The following is a 22,437-nucleotide window of genomic DNA, read 5'->3' as shown; positions in this document are numbered from 1 at the left end:
TTAATATTCCTTAAAAACTGAATATTAAAAGCAACTAGAGGAAAGCACTTGGTTACATTCAAGGGAACCCCCCACAAGACTTTCAGCAGATTTTTCAGCAGAAACCTCGCAGGACAAAAGGGAGTGGCATAATATATTCAGAGTGCTGAAAGAAAAAACTTCCAACCAAGAACACTAGCAAAGAGTTCACTCAGAAGTGAAGGAGAGGTAAAGGGCTTTCCAGACAAGCAAAAACATAAAGAGTTCCTCATCACTACACCAGCCTTACAAGAAAGGTTAAAGGGAAAAGAAAGGGCACTACTTAGTAACAAGAAAACATGTGAAACAATAAATCTCACTGGAAAGATAAATATATAGTAAAGGTAACAGATTAATTATTTATAAAGCTAGTATGAAGGTTAAGAGAAAATAGTAAAAATACCTTTGATTACAATAATAAGTTGAGGAGTATATGTGTCAAATGTGACATCAAAAAAAAAAAAATAACATGGCAAAGAGGGTAAAAATGTTGAGCTTTAGAATGGGATCAAACTTAAGTTGTTATCAACTTAAAATAGACGGTTATACATAAAAGCTGTTATACGTAGGCCTTGTGGTAACCACAGAACAAGAACCTATAGTGAATACACATAGATAAAGGGAAAGGAATATATGTATACCACTAAAGAAAGAGAAAAAAGAAACAAAGGGAAACTACAAAAACAGTGAACAATTAAAAAAATGGCAATAAATACATACCTATCAATAATTACTTTAAATGCAAGTGGACTCAATTCTCTAATCAAGACAGAGGGGCTGAATGAGCCCCATCTATATGCTGCCTATAAGAAACTCACTTTATTTTTTTTAAGTTTATTTATTTGAGAGAGTGAGAGAGAGAGAGAGAGAGAGAGAGAGAGCGAGCGAGCAGGGGAGGGGCAGAGAGAAAGGGGGAGAGAGAATTCCAAGCATGCTTTGCATTGTCAGCACAGAGCCCAACTTGAGGCTCAATTCCCATGAACCATAAGATCATGACCTGAGCCGAGATCAAGAGTCAGATGCTTAAACAACTGAGCCACCCAGATGCCCCAAGAAACTCACTTTAGATGGTAAAGGCACACACAGACTGAGAGTGAAGGGATGGAAAAAGAAACTCCATACAAATAATAAGTAAAGAAAGCTGGAGTAGCTATATTTACATCAGATAAAATAGACTTTGAAATAAAAACTGTAGTAAAAGACAAGGTTGCTACATGATAAAGTGGTAAATCCAACAAGAAAATATAATATTTGTAAGTATTTATGCATTTAACACAGGAATACCTAATATATAAAGCAAATATTTATAGATCTGAAGAGAAAAACAGACACCAATACAATAAGGGTAAGGGATTTTAATACCCTACTTTCATCAATGGATAGATCATCCAGACAGAAAATCAATAGGAAATACTGGCCTTAACACATTAGACCAGATGGACTAACAGATAATCACAGAACATTCCATCCAAAAGCAACAGAATACAAATTCTTCTCAAATGCACATGGAACATTTTCCAGGACAGATCATACATCAGGCCACAAAATAAGTCTTAACAAATTTAAAAGGATTAAAGTCATTATCGGGAATCTTTTCTGACCATCGAAGTATGAAACTAGAAATTGATTATATGAAAAAACCTGGAAAATTCACAAACAACATGCTACTGACCAACTAAATAGTCAAAGAGGAAATTAAAAAAATTTTTTTTTATCTTAAAATGAACACAAATGGAACTATAACACCAAAATTTGTGAGATGCAGCAAAAGCCTTCTAAGGGGAAAGTTCACAGTGATAAATGCCTACATCAAGAAAGAAGTCTCAAATAACCTAACTTTACACCTCAAAGAACTAGAAAAGGAACAAAGCCCAAAGTTAGTAAAAAGAAGAAAATAATATAGGGCAGAAATAAATAAAATAGACACTAAAAAGACAACAAAGATGATCAATGAAACTAAGATCTGGTTCTTTGAAAAGATAAACAAAAGTGACAAGACTTTAGCTAGACTCACAGGGGCCGGGGGGGGGGGGGGGGGGGGGGGGTACTCCAAATCAGAAATGAAAGAAGAAATGTTAAAACTGATGCCGCATAAATACAAAGGATCACAGGAGGCTGCTATGAACAATTATTTGCCAACAAATTGGACAACTTACCAAAACATGAATAAATTCCTAGAAACCTACAACCTACCAAGACTGAATCATGATGAAACAGAAAATCTGAACAGGCCGATCGCTAGTGAGGAGATTGAATCCTTAACCAAGAACCTCCCAACAAAGAAAAGGCCACGATCAGATGGTTTCACTGATAAATTCTATCCAACATTCAAGGAATTAATACCAATCCTTCCTAAACTCTTCCAAAAAATAGAAAAGCAAGAACTCCTACAAACTCATTTTATGAGGCCAGCAGTGCCCTGATACCAAAGCCAGACAAGTATACCACGAGAAAAGCAAATTACAGACCGATATTCCTGATGAACATAGATGCAAAAATCCTCAAGAAAATGTTAGCAAACCAAATTCAACAATATATTAAAAAGAATCATATAGCATAATGAAGTGAGATTTTTTATCCCAGGGATGTTAAGGAGGGTTCAACATCCACAAATCAATGTGCTACTTTATATTAAAAAATGAAGGATAAAAAATCATATGATCATCTCAATATATGAAGCAAAAGTAATTGACAAAATTCGACATCCATTGATGATAAAAACTCTCAACAGAATGGTTATAGAAGGAATATACCTCAACATAAAAAAGGCCACATATGACAAGCCCACAGCTAACATACTCAACAGTCAAAAACTAAAAGCACTGATCAGGAACAAAGCAAGGACATCTCATTCTCACCACTTTTATTTAAGACAGTATTGGAAGTCCTAGCCACAACAATCAGGCAGGAAAAATAAATAAAAAGTAAAACTGTCACTATTTGCAGATGACATATATAAAAAACCCTAAAGACTCCATCAAAAAACTATTAGAATAAAGGAATTCAGTGAAGTTGGAGAATATAAAATCAATACTCAAAAATATGTTGCATTTTGGGGTACCTGGGTGGTTCAGTCAGCTGGGCGTCTGACTTCAGCTCAGGTCATGATCTCCTTGCTCATGAGTTTGAGCCCCACATCAGGCTCTCTGCTATCAGCACAGCTGCTTCAGTTCCTGTCTCCCTCTCTCTCTGCCCCTCCCCCAGCTCATGCTTTCTCTGTCTCAAAAATAAATAAAAACATTAAAAAAAATTAAAAAAATATGTTGCATTTTTATTCACCAATCATGAGCCATCAGAGATAGAAATAAAAAACAATCCTATTTATAACTGCACCGAAAGGAATATAAAAACTAGGAATAAGTTTAACCACGGCGATAAAAGACCTGTATATTTAAAATTATTAAGGGACATGTGGGTGGCTCAGTCAGTTAAGTGTCCAACTTTGGCTTAGGTCATGATCTCACGGTTCGTGGGTTTGAGCCCCATACTGGGCTCTGTGCTGAGAGGTCAGAGCCTGGAGCCTGCATCTGATTCTGTGTCTCCCTCTCTCTCTCTGTCCCTCCCCTGCTTATGATCTCTCTCTCTGCCTGTCAAAAATAAATAAACGTTAAAAAAATAATTAAAAAACTGAAAGAAAATAAATAAATAAATAAAATTATTAAGACATTAATGAAAGAAATTGAAGACATAAATAAATGGAAAGATATTCTGCGCTCATGGATTAGAAAAATCAATACTGTAAAAATGTCCACACTACCCAAAGCAAGCTATAGATTCAATGCAATCTCTATCAAAATTCCAAATGTCATTTTTCAAAGAAATAGAACAAATAATCCTAAAATTTGTATGGATCTACAAAAAAACCTCAAATATTCAAAGCAATCTTGAATAAGAAGACCAAAGCTGAAGGCATGACACTCCCTGATTTCAAACTGTATTATACAGCTACAGTAATTAAAACAATATGGTATTGGCATAAAAACAGACACATATATCAATGGAACATAACAGAAACCCATGTATACATGGTTAATTAATTTACAACAAAGGAGCCAACAATACAGAGTAAGGAACAAAGTTTCTTCAACGAATGGTGTTCAGAAAACTGAAGAGCTAAGTGCAAAAGAATGAAACTCGACCACAATCTTATACCACACACAAAAATTAACTCAAAATGGAGTAATGACTTGAATGTAAACCATAAAACTCCTAGAGAAAAACACAGGCAGTAAACTCCTTCACAAGGTCTTAATGATGATTTCTTAATCTGACACCAAAGAGAACAACAAAAAGTGGGACTACATCATACTAAATAGCTTCTGCACAGTAAAGAAAAACCTCAACAAAATGAAAAGGCAACATACTGAATAGGAGAAAATATTTGCAAATCATATATGTGATAAGGGACTAATAGCCAACATACATAAAGAACTCTTACAAGTTAATGGCAAAAATCAATCCAATTTAAAACTGGGAAGATCTGAATAGACATTTTTCCAAAGAAGACATATAGATAGTTAGCAGGTACACGAAAAGTTGCTCAACATCACTCGTCATCAGGGAAATGCAAGTCAAAACCACAATGAGATGCCATCTCACACCTGTTAGAATGGCTATTATCAAAAAGAAAAGAAATAACAAGTATTGATGAGCATATAGGGAAAAGGGAACACTTGTACATTGGTGGTGGGAATGTACTATGGAAAGCAGCCTGGAGGTTCCTCAAAAAGTTAAAAATAGAACTACCATATGATCTAACAATTCCACTTCTGAGTATTTATCTTAAAAAAAAAAAAAACAAAAACAGTAACTTGAAAAGATATCTGCACTCCCATGTTCACTGCAGCATTATTTACAATAGCCAAGCTACAGAAACAATCGAAGTGTCCATCAACAGATGAATGGATAAAGAAATGGCATGATATATATATTGAGGCTACACACACACACACACACACACACACACACACACACACTGAATCATGAATGGACCTCAAGGGCATCACCCTAAGTGAAAGAAGTCAGATTGAGAAAGACAACACCACAGGATCTCTCTTACATGTAGAATCTAAAGAACAAACAAAAACAAGCTCAGAGAACAAGTGGTGGTTGCCAGAGGCAGGGGGTAGGAATTTAGAGAAATGGGTAAGAGGTGTCAAGGATAAAAAGAAAAAAATAAATACAGTGCATTACAGAGCAAAAAAAAAAAAAGAGAGTCTTAACACGGGGCGGGTGGCTGCTTTCATTCTAACACCCTTGTTCGTAATTCTTTAATGCCTCCCCACTGCCTACAGAATAAAATCCAAACTCTGTAACCTAGTATTTCAGTCTTTTACACTCTAGTATAGTAGGGAAAACACTAGGCAATGAGGATTATATAAGTTCTGGGTATCAGCCCAAATTTTGCCCTAGACTTATAGACTAAGTCATAGCATCTGACACCTAAAAAGAAACTATCAATCTTAAATGAGCATATCACCACCTATCCTATCTGACCCCAGGGCTGTTTCATGATCTAAATAAGAGTAAATGTGAAAGCCCACTAAAAACTATCCATCATTCTACAAACACAAGCTGTCGATTTTACTACCCAGTATTACCAACCAGACAAAAAAAAAAATCAATATTTATCACACCAGAATTTCTTGGGCTACAAAAAGAACCCATCAGGCTTGAGTCCACAAGCATCCTGGGACTTTCAAAGTGAACTGGTTGGTCATTTGAAAGGTCAGGTCGTAAAGCTAATGAAATCAGTTTCTCTGACCTCTTTAATCCTTTATAATCTGATATACGGCCAACTACCCCATGAATGGGGTACAAAGAGGCATTCAGTATGTATTTGCTGAATGACTAAGTTCCTAAAATACACTTGGATGATGATGAAAAGGATGACACATACAAAGGGTTACTCCTCCCAGGTGTCAAGTTCAGATGCTTCCAACTACCAGTACCACCTTTCAAAATACTCTAAGAAAATCACATGGTAAAACAATGAAAGAAATTACAAAGGAAAAAGTATTGTTTAAGTATGTCAAGAGGAGTGCAGGTTCTGATGGTAAAACATATTCTATACGAAATGGGGGCTGTAGCCTAAGGAGGGGAGCAAGTATTGTTACTGTCCTCTTTCTCCCAGTAACAGTCTCGGTTTCTCTGGGAAATTACTCATCCCTCTGCTCTCAAACGGGAGAGGGTTGTGAGCAACGTTAATCCTACTCCTGGCTCACATCCCTCTAATCAATAGTTCAAGAGCAGGAGAATATCCCAGAACTACATTTATCCGGATATTCTAGTCACAAAAACCTGGTCTGCTTGGTTTAGGGGTGGACAGGTAACTTACATTTATCAAATCAGAATGAATCTCAGGATTTAGGGCTTAAGCAATGGCTTGCAAAGGAGGGTAACCGGAAAAGGAAGGGGTGGGAAACAGGGGAAAGACGTGGCAGAAACCACTGTGCTGTTTAAGCCAACTGAAGTTGGCTTGCAACACACAGGTCATAAAATTCACAGACTTCCCTAGAATAGAGGACCAAAGTTCTTAGAAGTAGGCTAACAAGTTCATATTTATGCTTGAGAAAAATACTTCAGGGAACTGCATCTATAATAGACTGAAAAAAAATGGATTGTTGATGGCAAGGCTAGAAGCAAGGAGACCAGTTATTAGACTGTTATAATAGCCAGGTGATTGCTTACGAGAGCCTAAATGAGGAAAATGTTAGAAAGAAGAGAGACCAGAATAAGGAGGTAATCACAAAATCAATAGGACATGGCAACAGAATAAAGGAAGAAATTAAGGAAGGTGGCAGGAGAAAGGCATCTAGCCGAGGAGTCTAAATGGACGGTGAGAGACAGACTAGAGTATGGGCGAACGTAGGGAGGCAGTTAATGGATTCAGGTTTAGAACAGGAAGTTTTGATGAAGAAAGAATGGAAACCCCAGAAGACTACATAGCAATCAGCCTGCTTCAAGTACTCCTTTTAAATTACGAACCCTCTGGAAACCAGGACAAGTCAGCCTTCATTCTCTGTGAAGATGGATAATCATCTTATTTGTCTCTCTGAAAATGTCTGTAGTTATTAAAGGTTATGTAAAAATTCAACTTTTTTTCAGGGCAAGAGATGAAACTGCCTTTCAAAAGAAACAAATACAAACCTCTACCTCACACTGTAACACAAAAATTAATTAGAGGTGGATCACAGATGTAAATATAATAGCTAAGCCACAAAGTGTTGGAAGAAAATAGAAGAGAGTATCTTTACAATTTGGGAGTAGGCAAAGATTTCTTAGAATACAGACAGTACTAACCATAAAAGAATAAACTGACAAATTGAACTTAAAATTTAAAACTTCTGTTCACCAAAATATACCACTAAGAAAATGGGTAGATAGCCACACACTGGGAGAAAACAGTCACAAAATGCAGAATCCAAAATATAGAAAGGTATCTTACAAATAATTAAGAAAAAAAACAAAACCCTGGGGCACCTGGGTGGCTTAGTTGGTTAAGCGTCCAACTCTTGGTTTCAGCTTGGGTCATGATCTCACGGTTGGTAGGTTGGAGCCCCACATCAGGCTATGCGGAGCCTGCTTGGGATTCTCTCTCCCTTTCTCCGCTCCTCCCCTGCTCATGCTCCCTTGCTCTTGCTCTCTCACTCACAATAAATCAACTTAAAAAAAAAAGTCTTAAAAAAAAAAAAAAGACAAAACTCAAACAATGAGGTGCCTGGGTGGCTCAGTCGGTTGAGCGTCCGATGTTGGCTCAGGTCATGATCTTGCGGTTTGTGAGTTCGAGCCCCTCGTCGGGCTCTGTGCTAACAGCTCAGAGCCTGGAGTGTGCTTCAGATTCTGTGTCTCCCCGCCCTCCACCCCACCCCTGCTTGTGCTCTGTCTCTTTCAAAAATGAATAAACATAAAAAAAATTTTGTTAATGGGCAATAAATAGCACTTCACAAAAGATGATATATGAGTGCCAAATAAACAAAGATAAACTGTTCCACATCATTAGTCACAAGGGAAATGCAAATTAAAGCTACCATAAGCTGCAACTACATACCCACCAAAATGGCTACAGTTAAAGACTGACCACCCTAAATGTTGACAAGGACATGGAACAACTGGAACTCCATACATTGCTGGCAGAACCACTTTGGAAAACTGCTCAGCAGTTTCTTATAAATATATTTCTACTCCGTGACCAGCAATTCCACTGCTAGGCATTTATTCTAGAGAAATAACAACATATGTCTGCAAAAAGTCTTGTGCAAGAATGTCCAGATCAGCTTTATCTATAATGGCCCCAACCTGGAAACAACCCAAATGTCCATCATCTGGCAAATGGATAAATAAATTGTGATTTATTCAGACAATAAAATAATACTCAGCAATACAAAGCAACAAACTATTGATATACTCCAATTAACATGAATGAATTTAAAAGATGTTGATGCTAAGTGAAAGAAACCAGATACAAAAGAATACATACAGTATAATTCCATTTACATGAATAGGTAAAACTCTAGGGTGGGGTTTGAGGCAGTGTGAGGGATTAACTGGGAAGAGGCACAAGGGAACTTTCTGGGGTTTTGGAAATGTTTTCTAGGTGTGTGGGTAACACAAGGTGTATGCATCTGTCAACTCAATGAACTGTACACTTCTGTGGATCTCACCCTATGTAAATTATGCCTTCATCAAAAGGAAAAAATAAAACAAAAAAATGATCTCTAATAGAAATACCTGAAATCAACATGCTTCATTACTGGACTGAAGGAAATCTTTGTTATTCCAAGGCAAAAACAAAACACACACCAACTTTAAAAAATTTTTTTAACGTTTATTTATTTTCGAGAGACAGAGCGTGAGCAGGGGAGGGGCAGAGAGAAAGGGACACACGGAATCCGAAGCAGGCTCCAGGCTCTGAGCTGTCAGCACAGCATCAGACACGGAGCCCGAACCCACAGAACGGTGAGATCATGACTTGAGCCAAAGTCGTTCACTTAGCTGATTGAGCCACCCAGGTGCCCCAGAAAACACACACACAACTTTTAAAAGGTAAAAACAGGGGCACCTAGGTGGCTCGCTGGTTGAGCCGACGCACTTGATTTTGGCTCAGATCATGATCTCACCGTCTGTGGGATGAGCCCAGTGACAGGCTGGCTCTGCCTCTGCACTGAGAGTAGGGAGCCTGCTTGGGATTCTCTGTGTGCCTCTCTTTGCCCCTCCCCCAAGCACTCTCTCTCTCAAAAATAAATATAAAAAAACAAATAAAAGATAAAAAAAAGTGGAAACAGGCAGACTAAAATATCACTCAGACCACAAACCAACCATGGAATTTTATGTAAATCACCTATGCTCTCTTGGCCTCTATTTTCTCATCTATAAAATGGGAGTAAGAAAATCTACCACACCAGGAATATGTAGACATCAAGATTATGCAAAGCATCTAGTATGTACCTGGCACACAAAGCCTTAGTAAGTGGTAGTGGTAGGAGCAGCAATTAGAAAATGCGTTAAAATGACCCACTTTACCCATCTGGTGTGAGAGTTCCACTGAACTCTTATTTGAATATCTATGCACAGCCCTATCCTTTTTTCATGACAACTCTTCTCCCGTCTGATAACTGACCCTATTCCACCCAGATGACAGGTGGGGTGAGAAGGGTAGGGGAAGGAGCGTGAGATGCCTTGCTCTTCAGTGACCCTGTTCCCTCATCTTAAAAAAATGTTCATGTAAGTCAAAGTTATGGAAACCAAATTATATTTAAAGGTATAAAACTCACTATTAAAAAAAAAAGGTCTAAAACTGTTTCATGAAATGCAAGACTTTTTATGAAGATTACCAGTACTATAAAGTCAGGTTTCTCATTTATTAGGTTTACCTAATGTAGCACTCTTACATCTGCTAGAAAGCTTTCTAATTATCTTTCAAAAGGCCATGCCGTTTCCAAATGCTAACACATGCACAGCAATAGCTACTTTCCACAAAGAGCATGTTCAAACAGTACACAAAGCATGCAGAGTACTGTCCTTTTATCACACCAGTACTGTCTAGTTGGATTACAGCCAACAACAGGGCTCAAGTAGATTTATCTTTCCTGCAGATCATGTAGTACATTTGCCTAATGCAGTGCCCTAGATTTTACAAATTACATTTACTGATGTACTTGCAAGTCTGCAGACTTGAACATTTTCAAGAAGGACGCAAGACATTTATATAAAATAGTATGTCTTGATCATCAATAAAAGCACTGTTTTGAGGCCACCTACTATCCTTTTGCTGGAATTTAAAATTTCCGTAAAGCATTTCTTGGCTTTTAGCAAAGTCAGGGTTGAGCCAAGACGCCGATGTTCTCTCTGCGTTCAACTGCACAAAAAGAATCCACACATACCAAAGATCTGTTCGAAAGCTTTTAAGGCCAAAAATGTCTATTGTGTGGCCTGTGATAGGCACTGACTAAAGGAAACTTGAAACTATAAATAGGACACAGAACACCATATGCCTGGGGGAAAATATTTTGCTTAAAATGGCACAACGACACAATTCGACACGATGTTCATATTATGTCAAAAAAAGTGAGTATGAACCAACAAAAAAACCCCTCTGACGATTAAGAATTTATTCTCACGAAAAAGTTCAGTATGCCATCTTAACACCATTTTTAAGGGATTTCTTCATGATGCAGTGGTATTCACTGCAAAGTGGCTCGGGTCTAACTCTCCAACATGATGTCACAAAACCCGAAATGCAATGGAATCCGATTCAGTGTTGGCGCAGTCCGGGGGTGCCAACAATCAACCTGGAGGAGGCATACAGGGCCAGAAAGACTCCATCAGGTTTCCTCAGTGCCCCCTGATAATCAGTGCTCCCCATACAAACAAGTTCTTAAAAGCTCCAACCTAAAAAATAAATAAATAAAAATTAAAAGAAAAAAAAAAAAAAAAAGATTTGCCTGCAGCGTCTGCTAAGAAAGGTACAGGGATCACCTGTCAATGGGCAGGAAAGTAAGTGGGTGTAAAATGGCTTCCCCGGGCACACTGAAACTGAAACGCAGTAAATCCTAGCAAATCCCTTCCTAGAGTAAGGGCTTCACACCAAACGTGTGGAGGGACACATTCACGGAGCGTGCCAAGAACCCCCAACCATTCCTCCTCGGGACCCGAACGCGAGCTGAAGACCGGACAGCAACCCCGAGGCCGGGATGCGAGCTGGGAGAATGGGCAAGCCGGGGCTGCAAGCGCGACCACAGGGGTGGCAGAACGCGCCCCGTCACCCCACGACCCAGTCGCGGCGCGGCTAAACACAAAGCCCAACGGGTGGTGAGGAGAAAGAAAGGAATGGAAAACACGTGGTCCGCAGATCCGATCAGGGCTCTCCCGGCCACCAAGTGCACTTTTACCGGAAGCGGGGGAACCCGCCGCAGCCCGCACGGCCCCGGACTCTGGGCCATGGCTGGACCCCCGCCACAGGTTGGCTGAGCCGAAGATCGCGGACAGGCTCGCGCACAGAATTAAGTTTCTAATAATACAACTTTAAGCGGATTAGCGCCGGCGTAGCCCAATGCCGAGGCCGCACTCGGGGGTGTGCAGAGTGCAGCGGGCGCGTGGGCCGGGGTCCCAGGGTCCCGGCGTCCCGTCCCGGGGGTGGGGGCTCGCGGCGCCGGCGCCTCCGCCCCGGCAGGTGCGCCCCCCGCGCGTCGCCTCGCTCACCAGGTACCAGACGCCCAGCAGGATGGTGCCGGTGCGGACATGGCAGCACAGGCAGCAGCTATTGGAGTAGAACCGCGTCCAGGGCGCGACCATCTTCATCGCTCGGGCCGCGGGCGCCGTGGCGCGAGCGCGCGCCCAAGTTTGCAGGAGCGTCGGCCGCGTTGCTCGGGGCCCGCCGGGGGGCTGCTGCCGGCTCCCCCGCCGCTGCCGCTGCCGCTGCCGCTGCCTGCCCCGCTCCCCCGCTTGCCCGTGGCCCGCGCTCTGCGCCTCTGCCAAGAGCTCCGAGCGGCTGCGGCGGCCGGACCCTGCGCTCCGAAGGCTGCGGGAGGAGGAGAAGCGGGAGGAGGAGGAGCGGGAGGGGGCGGGGCGGGCCACGTGACTCCCGCTCGGGCTCGTGATGTCACCGCCGGCTCCAGCCAGCTGCGGGCGCCCCGGGCCGGGGGTAAATAAATCAATCATCCTGCGCCCTGGGCCGGTCCCGGAGTGGGCCCGCGGTGGAGTTCCGGGCCTCTCCTCTCTCCTGTGGTCATTTGTGTAACTCTGTCACGGGTTTGAGATTCTTTTACAGTCTAGCTGGTTGTGGTTTCTCCCCTTCCACTTCTATTTGGCAGATAATCTGTAGATGCAAATGCTATCACTGTTATCTTGCGAACTGGAAAGAGGGAAAACTGCAGGGTGTGATTCCGGTCAACTGCAGTACTTTGAACCGCTGCTGGAGTCGCCAGGAGCAATTCGTCTCCTCTTCCCAGCTCAATTACTGTGGTAGTAGTAACCTTTTCCCAGAAAATAGGATGTGTGTCAAGGACATCCTCGCTGTGCTTCGAGTAGCATTTTTAATCATGACTGCAGCTCTAAAGAAACAATCATAAAGCCAATTACTGCCACAAGGGCTCTGAAGGACACAACATAGAGCGTTAAGAGGTACTGAAAGAAAGGACTCCAGTTTGGAGTTATTTCTTCCCATCTGTTGTTTTTTCTAAAAGCGCCCTTGTCCTAGGTTAGCCTCTAATCACCATCTAAGCCAAGCATCTCAGATGAGTTAGATCATTAGCGCATGTCAAAGTTTCATTTCAGACTTGGAGCAAGAGAAAAATTGGTTGGATTTAAATTTCTTAAGGACAGGTTATATAGGAAGGAAGGAAGGAAGGAAGGAAGGAAGGAAGGAAGGAAGGAAGGTGTTAGATGAGGCTGTTTAAGTGCAGGACTAGTTAGTTTTACAAGGCTGTAAAGCTGTTACATTCTTAGTGTGTAGCTTAAACCTGGATCCAGAGGGACCAGAGAGGCATCCCCAGAGATGTCAGGTGTGGGCCCTTAATTGGAAATTATAAGTAACATCATTGTGGGAGATAATCAGAAATAAGGAAGAAGAAAGATCAGCTTTTGTTTTGTTTTCTCACTAAGAAGTTCTGTTTTCTCTCACACAAGAGAGAATTTTCTCTCTGGGGTCTTCCATTTAATGTGTAATTATAAGGGCATCTGGGTGGCTCAGTCAGTTAAGCATCTGACTTTGGCTCAGGTCATGATCTTAAGGTTCCTGAGTCTAATCCCCTGGATGGGCTCTGTGCTGACAGCTTGGAGCCTGAAGCTTGCCTTGGATTCTGTGTCTCCCTCTGTCTTTTTCCATCCCCCATTTGCATTCCATCTCTCTTTCTCTCTCTCAAAAATAAATAAAGATTTAAAAAAAATTTTAATGTGTAATTATAGCCATAACCATTTTTAAATTTTATATTTATTTATTTAGTTATTTATTTACTTATTTATTTTACTTTAGAGAGAGAGCATGAGCAGGGGAGAGGAAGAGAGGGAGAGAGAGAATTCTAAGCAGGCTCCACACTCAGCATGGAGACTAACGCAGGGCTCTATCCCATGGAATCAAGAGTCAGACACTCAACCGACTGAACCACCGAGGTCCCCCCAATTATACCCATAGCCTCTCTTAAACTTCTGTGGGACAAACAGGAAGTGCACTGGCCAGGAAAGGAAATCGTGAATCAGGATGGGGAGTGCTACTTTCCAAATTCAAACTGCCAGCATGTTCCTAGAGTTACCTCCAGCTTTGCCCTCCCCACCAGGATTTCAGATTCATTAGGTAAATGATTCATTGACTAAAGGGAATTTCATATTTCACAGAGCTTGCTATTCAAGAGCTGAGTTTACAGACAGTTGCCAAAACGCTCTAGATAAGAAGAGAGACAGAGAGTAGAAAAAAACCTGGCTGGAGCAAGGAGATAAGGAGAGAAACAATACATCTGCAAGCAAAGTTTATGAAATAAAACTTGGAGTTATATTTATTTGGATGCAAGGGGATTGGGGAGATTGGCAAAAACAAACAAACAAAACCAAAGAAAAAAAACCAGAGGCTTCCCACAGAACTTAGTCACAGCTGGGTTACATCCTCAAACAGCAGCATATGTAACTGGAATACGGATTGCAGGGGTACAGTTATGTAGACAGGTCACCTTGTTTTCATTCCCTAGGCACCTCAGCATCTGGGGTCACACTTGCTCTGTTTTCTGTAAGAGCAAAGGGCGACAGCCTGCGTGACCTTGGTCAGTCACTCACCCCTCCTCTCCCATTCTTCTGTCTCCACGGTACCTTCGTCACTGAGACAGGGAAACTGAAAGGTCTCCATTTTAGGAAGGCTCTATGCCGGATATTTCTCTGCTAGGCTCCATTTTCTCATACTCCATACTTCACCTTGCATCTGAGTGAATCAAAAAAGCTATGTTCCCACTCCACAGGGCGAAGCAAGAAAGTTAATCATTCTACGAGTTTCATCCTAGGCCCCTAAACACCTAATAACATCTCAAAAGAACCGAATCCCAAACATATTCCAGGACGTTAGCTTCCAACAAACCTCCATCAACAGCATTGGCATCAATCCCCCCACCTTCAGTGATTTATGGAATAACATCGTTCATTTGCCTGACACTTGCCTTTGATGGGACCAAACCCTGGGTCCCTGGAGGAACACGTACCCTGGACCCCTTTCCAATATAAACTCCTAACCCCAAGTGACGGGGAGGCCCACATCTCCTTTTCTGAGTCTCCCAGACGCACCACCAGCTATACTCTATCACTTACACTACTCAATAAACTCTGCTCTCACTTCCTTCTGGCTCACGTTTGATTTCCATCCTTGGTGATGCCAAGGACCCTTTGGAGTGGTCCTACAGGGACCCTCTGGGTCCTCAGACTGGGCCTGCCTACAACATGACCAAATTTTATATATTTATTTTTTAAATTTATTTATTTGGAGAGAGACAGAGACAGCGTGACCGGGGTGGGAAGGCAAAAAGAGAGGGAGAGAGAGAGAATCCCAAGCAGGCCTCGCACTGTCAGTGCAGAGCCTGATGCAGGGCTTCAACCCAGGAACAGTGAGATCATGGCCTGAGCAGAAACCAAGAGTTGAACGCTCAACTGACTGAGCCACCCCGACGCCCCCATCATTACCAAATTAAAACCTTACCATTAGGACTTGAGGCCTTGCAACTTCTCTGTCACCTAGGTCCCTTCCCTTGCCTTCTTGTACTTCCCATTTTTCTCTCCCTGTATCCTCCCCGGGCCCCCTTCTTCCAAGGGCGGGTATTTTCCAATGAACTGACAGAAACTTTTTCTTTCCATCAGATAAAGCCACTCTTGTTCCTTTTTCAAATCTCTTTTTCTCTGGAACGAATTGTATTTCAGACTATCGGCTAGTGACCCAAAATGCCCAGGGTTAATTTGAGTGATGACTATTTGTAAGAAGTAAAGACACAAAGGCTGGAAGATGAGAACACTCTGCTCCTGATCCCAAAATTGACTGTGTAGTCTACAGCACAGGTCACCATGGCATTAGTCAGAATGTGTGCTGAGTATCCCTACAGATTACAACAATGCAGTGGGAAAGCCTAGAGCCATCAATTACATTAAAACGGGGGGAGTTAGCATTTCAATTGGGCCTTGTAGGGGTGAATAGAATGTAGACCAGGAGCACAGATATAGGGGATGGAAGAAACACTTGATCTTGATCCAGGACTTGCACAGGGCCAGACACTCTTTGGAAGTAGGAAAGGTCTCGCTGGAGCTTCCTCTATGACCTGGGCTAGGGTCTGTCCCAGGAGAGACCTCAGGAACCCCCTCAAAGGCTAAGAAATTCAAAGAGCTGCTACCATGTAGCTCTCCTGAAAAGGAGAAAGGGAGGCAGCGCCTTCCCTGGAGGAGTTGGAAAAGGAATCCACGTGCCTATGACAGAGGGTGTTCTTGAACGTCTTCTTCAATGATGTAAGTACTGCTCAGTCCTTGGTGGTTCAAAAGGAAACCTTATAGGTCTCCTCATGCACTCTCCAAATAAACCAGGGATCTGTTCATTCATGCAGTCATGAATCTGGTGAATGGAAACTTAGCAACTACCTCCTTGGAGCTGAGTGTGGCTTTCAGCTCAGAGAACATGAGACACTTTCTACCTAAAGGGAACTCACAACTTACAGAGGGAAATGGAGAAATAAACGGAAAATAACATGAAAGCAAGATAAATGCCACTATATGTTTAGCACAGGGTGCTAGGAGAGCCCCGTATCTCAGTTTTGGGGAGATCAGGGAAGGGACATCTAGGTTCACACCTGTGAAGTAAGTTGGTGTTGGCCAGGAGAGAGACAGAGGGCAGCCCCAGACAGGATGGGAGCAGGATATGCAAAGGCCCAGCATCTGGCGAGCTCACAAGTTTAGAAGCAGCAAGTACTATGGTAGCTGGGAGTTTACATTTGAAGGGAAGGAGGTCAGAGTAGAGGAGATGGGGCTAAGGAAGTTTTAGGGCTGTCAGTATAGGCGGGGGGCTTTTCATACCATGCTGCACTGAGAGGTCTGGAGCAAATCTCCTAAGGAAAGTGGGGAGCTTCTGAACTACTGAGAGTTTCATAAATATTAAACCCATATGCCTCTAAGCTCAATTAATGTCACAAGGTACATACAAATGAGACAGGGAGGACTGGCCAAATTATTTTTGGGGTCCAGTGCAACACTGGGAATGGGGGGCCTCTTGTTTACAAATATTAAGCATCTCAAGATGGCGACATTAAACCACGCGTGGGCTGTTCTAAGCAGGGGACCCTGTGCTATTGGCCCGGGTCACATGCCCATGAAGCTGGCCCTGAAGATAGGCCCCGTGTCTCTCTCTCAGATTAAAAACAAGACTCAACAACAACGAGAAAAGTGAAAGCCATCAGATAACAAAGAACTGTTTCGTGGAAGCTGTGATAAACGCCAATTTTATAGGAGTGTGCGTAAGAAAATAAGTAGTATGTCGGATGATTCATCGAAGAGTCTGGATCTTGTCCCAGTCGGGGGTCAGGACTGTGAAGGTCAGAATGTGGAGCTGGCTCCAGGCCTGAGCTGCAGCCAAGGTGGAAGTCAAAAAATAATGATTGATGTGCTCTCAGAGACCCACGTAATTAATCATATATTAATTAAAGCACACATTTGGGTTTGATTGGGTTCTGGTCTGGGGTTGTGAGAAGCAGGGCATAAGACACAATCCCTGCTTCTAAGAAACTCCTAAAATAGTGAGAGGGACAAAGATGGGCAGAGGGATTCATTAGAGGGAGATAGTGTGGCTAACGATAAAGCAACAGCATGCTGGTCCACGGTGATACTAAGATGTTACTCTAGTTGTTTATCAGTGTGTAAAGATTTGGAACGCACTGGAATACATCGTATCAGTCAGAGTCCAGGCGGGGAAAACAGGGATCATTCTAGATACTTCACACCGAGGGAAGGTAATACAGGGAATTGGTTGCTGCAATAAAGTATTTTCCGAGTGCCAATTTTGTAGCTACAGCTCAAAGCGATCAACTCCCCTTTGCGACAGTTTGCTGAGCCCCCACCCCAACTACTTCCCTTATCAGGCCCTAACACCCCTAGGTTACAACACACACTTACCCAAGGCCAGAGGCCCCAAATACCTAACCTCAGTGGCCCTTTCTTCCTCGGGTCTGCAGAATTATTCAAAAGACCCAATCCCCAGTGAGCCCTCAAAACCTGGCTAACCTCACTGTGCTTGCCATACATAAGCCATCTCTTGCCGTTCCAACTTGCTGTTACCCTGTTCCCGGCACAACCCTCCAGGCCCCCCACCCCTGCCCCACGCCTGGCTGTCTTCTTTCATTTGGAGCCATAAGTAACAAAGAATTCTGCCTTTCGTCTATCCTCACGTGTTACCGTATTGTGTCCCACCATCAAAAGAAAACTTAAATTTTATGGCAGAGTTGCACACAGATGAGAAAACAGAGGAGAGACAAAGAGGCAGTCGAGACACTGGCAAGAGGAGAAAGGAAGCCATGGCCTCCTGCGTGGCCGGGCAGAGACAACAGAAAGGACCACCAGCAGAGGTGGCTGAGCAGCCATCAGGGCCACTGTTGGGAACACCTCCCAAAACGGAGAGAAAGAGGAGGATGCTTTGGCCTCTCCCCTGCTCCTAACCTCCGGTCTTTCACCAGTACTTCCTGTTGGCTGAACTCCCAGACACCAGTTGATGAGGGGCCTGGGACACATACTTTCCCGTTTTATAAAACCAGCAGGGGGCACACCCACGTTCTGAGCAGCATTATTCACAAAAGACCGACGTCAACACAGGTGTCCGTCGGCAGAGGAACGGATAAGCAAACTGCAGCATATACATACGGTGGAATATTATTCAGCCTTAACAGAGGAGGGAATCATGTCACATGCTACCACAGGCATAAACCTTAAAGACATTATGCTAAGTGAAATAAGCTAGTCACAGAAAGACAAATACCGCCTGATCCATTCATCTCAGGGATCTAGCCTAGTCAAATTCAGAGAAAGTAGAATAGCGCTTGTCAGGGGCAGGGAAGGGGTAGGAAGGGAGGAGGAAATGGGAAGTTGTTGTTTCAATGGGTATAGAGTTTCAGATTTGCAAGATGAAAAAGTTCTGGACACCTGTTTCACAGCAATGTGAATATACTTAACACTATTGAAATAGACACTTAAAAATGGTTAAGATAGTAGATTTTATGTTACATGCAGTTTTTTTTTTACCATAATAAAACTTCTATTATTTTTTTAATGTTTATATTTATTTTCGAGAGAAAGAAAGAGAGAGTGCAAGCAGAGGAGGGGCAGAGAGAGAGGGAGACACAGAATCTGAAGCAGGCTCCAGGCTCTGAGCCGTCAGCACAGAGCCCGGTGCAGGGCTCAAACCATGAACTGTGAGATCATGACCTGAGCCAAAGTTGGAGGATTAATAGACTGAGCCACCCAGGTGCCCCAGAAGATATTTGCAAACAATATATCTGATAAAGGGTTAGTATCCAAAATCTATAAAGAACCTATCAAATTCTACAGCCAAAAAACAAATAATCCAGGGGAGAAATGGGCAGAAGACATGAATAGACACTTCTCCAAGGAAGACATCCAGATGGCCAACAGACACGTGAAAAGATGCTCAATATCACTCATCATCAGAGAAATACAAATCAAAAGCACAATGAGATACCATTTCACACCTGTCAGAATGACTAAAATTAACAACACAAGAAACACCAGGTATTGGTGAGGATGCAGAGAAAGGGGAACCCTCTTGTACTGTTGGTGGGAATGTAAACTGCAACGGTCACTCTGGAGAACAGTATGGCGGTTCCTCAAGAAACTGTAAACAGAACTCCCTATTATCCAGCAGTTGCATTATTAGGTACTTACCCAAAGGATACAAAAATATGTATTCAAAGGGGCACATGCACTCCAGTATTTATAGCAACATTATCAACAATACCCAAACTATGGAGAGAGCTCAAATGTCCATCAACTGATGAATGGATAAAGAAGTATACACACACACACACACACACACACACGATGGAATATTACCCAGCCATCAAAAAGAATGAAATCTTGCCCTTTGCAATGACATGGACAGAGCTAGAATGTATTATGCTAAGTGAAATAAGTCAATCAGAGAAAGACAAATACCATATGATTTCACTCATATGTGGAATTTAAGAAACAAAACAGATGAACATATGGGAATGGTGGGAAGAGAAGAGGGAAACAAACCATAAGAGACTCTTAATGATAGAGAACAAACTATGGGTTGATTGAGGGAGGTGAGTGAGAGACGGACTAGATGGGTGATGGGAACTAAGGAGGGTGCTTGTTGCGATGAGCACGTGAGAAAACAAAGCACACGTATAAAGCACTAAATAAAAGTGATGAATCACTGAATTCTACCCCGAAACCAATATTGCACTGTATGTTGAGTAAAATTTAAATTAAAAAAAAAAGTGCCATCAGGGAGTGATGTCACCAAGATTACAACATAGTAATGATAAAATGCATACATGATGAAAAGAAGTGAGGTGAATGAAGCATTGTGACGTGGCATTGGGCTACTATTGACCTTCTGAGTATAAGTCAGAAGCAGGATCCTCTGCTTCTCCACCGCAGTTGGCTGGGGGTAACTGAAATCATGGAAAATGAAACTGGCAATAGGCACAGGGAGGGCTACTATACAGGAAAGTTGTTAAGACAGTAAATCCTATGAGTTCTCAACAAGAACATTTTTCCTTTTTATCTTTCTTCTTTTTATTGTATCTATATGAGAAGATGGCTGTTAGCTGAACCTATTGGGGTAATCACTTTACAATACATGTAAACCACACCAACTCCCTGTACACCTTAAATTTATATAATGATGTATGTCAATTATTTTTCAATAAAACTGGAAAAAAATCGAATCGTGCTTAAAATGAAAACACTGTAGACTTTCTGTAAAAAAAATGGGACTGCTAATGGTACTTTTATGGGTGTCGGGAGGTTATTACAGAGCAAACAAAGCATGTTAAATGCTTTGCACATAGAAAATGTAGTCAATGGCAGATTTAGGCAAAATTAACATTACGCAGCACCTCCTAGTGTTTTACGTTTGTTAGGTAAGGCTCACAACAAACCTGGGAGCTAGGTATTAAGCTTCCCATTTTTCCCAAGTTTCCCATTTTTCTCAGATGAGAAAACTGAGGCTCAAAGACTTTAAGTGTCTTGCTACGAGGCAGTTGTGAGGACTAGGATTTGGATCCGGAATAGTCTCACAGAACTTAAGTGCATGCTGTTCTCCATGCTGCCACTTAGATCCTATCCTCAGAGATTTAGAATCTGAGAAAACAAAACACACGTATAAAGCACTAAATAAAAACATCACCCAGTACAGATTGCCCCTATACAATGTGTTCCCGAAAATACATATATGGAACAAGATTGTCCAAAATTTGGTGATATTCTTTTTGTTCCTAGAGAGTTAAAAATATTTCTGTTTCTACCCCAACTTTTTAAACAAGCTTTGGTGCCCTTGGTGGCTCAGGCGGTTAAGCATCTGACTTCAGCTCAGGTCATGATCTCACGGTTCATGAGTTCAAGCCCTGTATCGGGCTCTGTGCTGACAGATCAGAGCCTGGAGCCTGCTTCGGATTCTGTGTCTCCCTCTCTCTCTCTGACCCTCCCCTGCTCGCGCTCTGTCTCTCTCTCTCAAAAATAAACATTAAAAAAATTTTTAATAAAATAAAAATAAAAACAAGCTTCAATGATATTGCTCTAGCTTTTTACAAGTTTCTTAATTTGTTTCCTTCACAAACGAGGAGGGTCAATTAGCTGAGATGGCGCGAGAGACCTCTGATTGGGGTATTCACAGCTTCTGGCACACCCAAGGGGTCCTCTCGAGTGTTTTTAGTTTATGAGACCTAGGTTTCTTATGACTCATATCAGCACTTTAATTTTCCATTTTCCATCCACGGTTATAAATTAATAAGGGCTAAGATGCAATAAAATATTTAAATGCTCGTACAAAGAGTTCCTTAAGAGAGCAACACTACTGAAATTGGCAGCATCAGCAGGTGAGATCACAGGATGGGTTGTTTGTCAGCTGAGAGATGAAAGTCCAGGGTCCAAATCCAGCACAAGAAACGTTTCCTAAGAGAGTGTGTTAGATTGTGTCACTATCTATTCACCAAATCATCAGATTCCCTGTCCTTGGTACCCTTCCCACCAGGAAGATTAGACATCCCTGCCCTACTGAATTCAAGAGTCCCCATGTGACTTGATTTGTCCAACAACATGGTTAGAAGCCAGGTGGGCAGAAGTTCTAAGAATCAGACGTGGGTTACCAGGCTTTTCCTCCTCTACCTGGAAACAGTAAGTGTGACAGGTAAGACTACGTCATCCGCAGTCCCAGAGTGGAGACAATGACATGGATCAGAGCCACAGCCAACGCATTTTGGGCAGAGAGTATGAGCAAGAAATGACTTGTGGGGTTGTTTGTTAGCACAAGGTGACCTTGCCCCTCCTGATGATACTGGGTATGGGTGTGTGTGCTGGTAAATGTGGGTTGTTGCACCAGCTGAGTGTTAAGTAAGGAGGGGATCGAGTGCCCCAAAGTGGCACCGATAGCAACGGCACCAGAGAAGTTGGCTGAAATCTTTTCATAGGAGATTGAGGCAAACAGAAAGGCTTCACAGAGGAGCTGGAACCTAGTGTGAACTATGAAGAACAAGGCCTTGGACAAGGGGTGCTACCTCTTCCCTATCCTATTTCAATGTCTGGCTATGCATTTCCAAATACCAGATAACTGAAAGGTCAACAAAAGGAAAGATAAGGATATAAGATGTTAAGGTTTTTTTTCTTTTATTTTTATTTATTTTTTGAGAGAGAGACACACACACACATAGAGTGCAAGCA

General features: G+C 42.2%; 1 protein-coding gene across 1 annotated transcript in view; it reads right to left on the bottom strand.

Annotated features, from left to right (window-relative positions):
• LAPTM4B (lysosomal protein transmembrane 4 beta) overlaps nucleotides 1–12,177 on the bottom strand; it is a 77,527-nt gene extending 65,350 nt beyond the window's left edge. The window contains exon 1 of the mRNA XM_042923602.1: nucleotides 11,719–12,177. Within this exon, the coding sequence (XP_042779536.1) occupies nucleotides 11,719–12,177 (459 nt within the window). The remainder of the gene's footprint in view (nucleotides 1–11,718) is intronic.
• Nucleotides 12,178–22,437: the final 10,260 nt, after the last annotated feature.

Source organism: Panthera leo, chromosome F2 (genome assembly GCF_018350215.1).
Source record: "Panthera leo isolate Ple1 chromosome F2, P.leo_Ple1_pat1.1, whole genome shotgun sequence".
In the NCBI taxonomy this organism is placed as follows: Eukaryota; Metazoa; Chordata; class Mammalia; order Carnivora; family Felidae; genus Panthera; species Panthera leo.
Note: the sequence above shows the minus strand (reverse complement) of the source record. Positions and strands in the feature narration are given on the sequence as shown.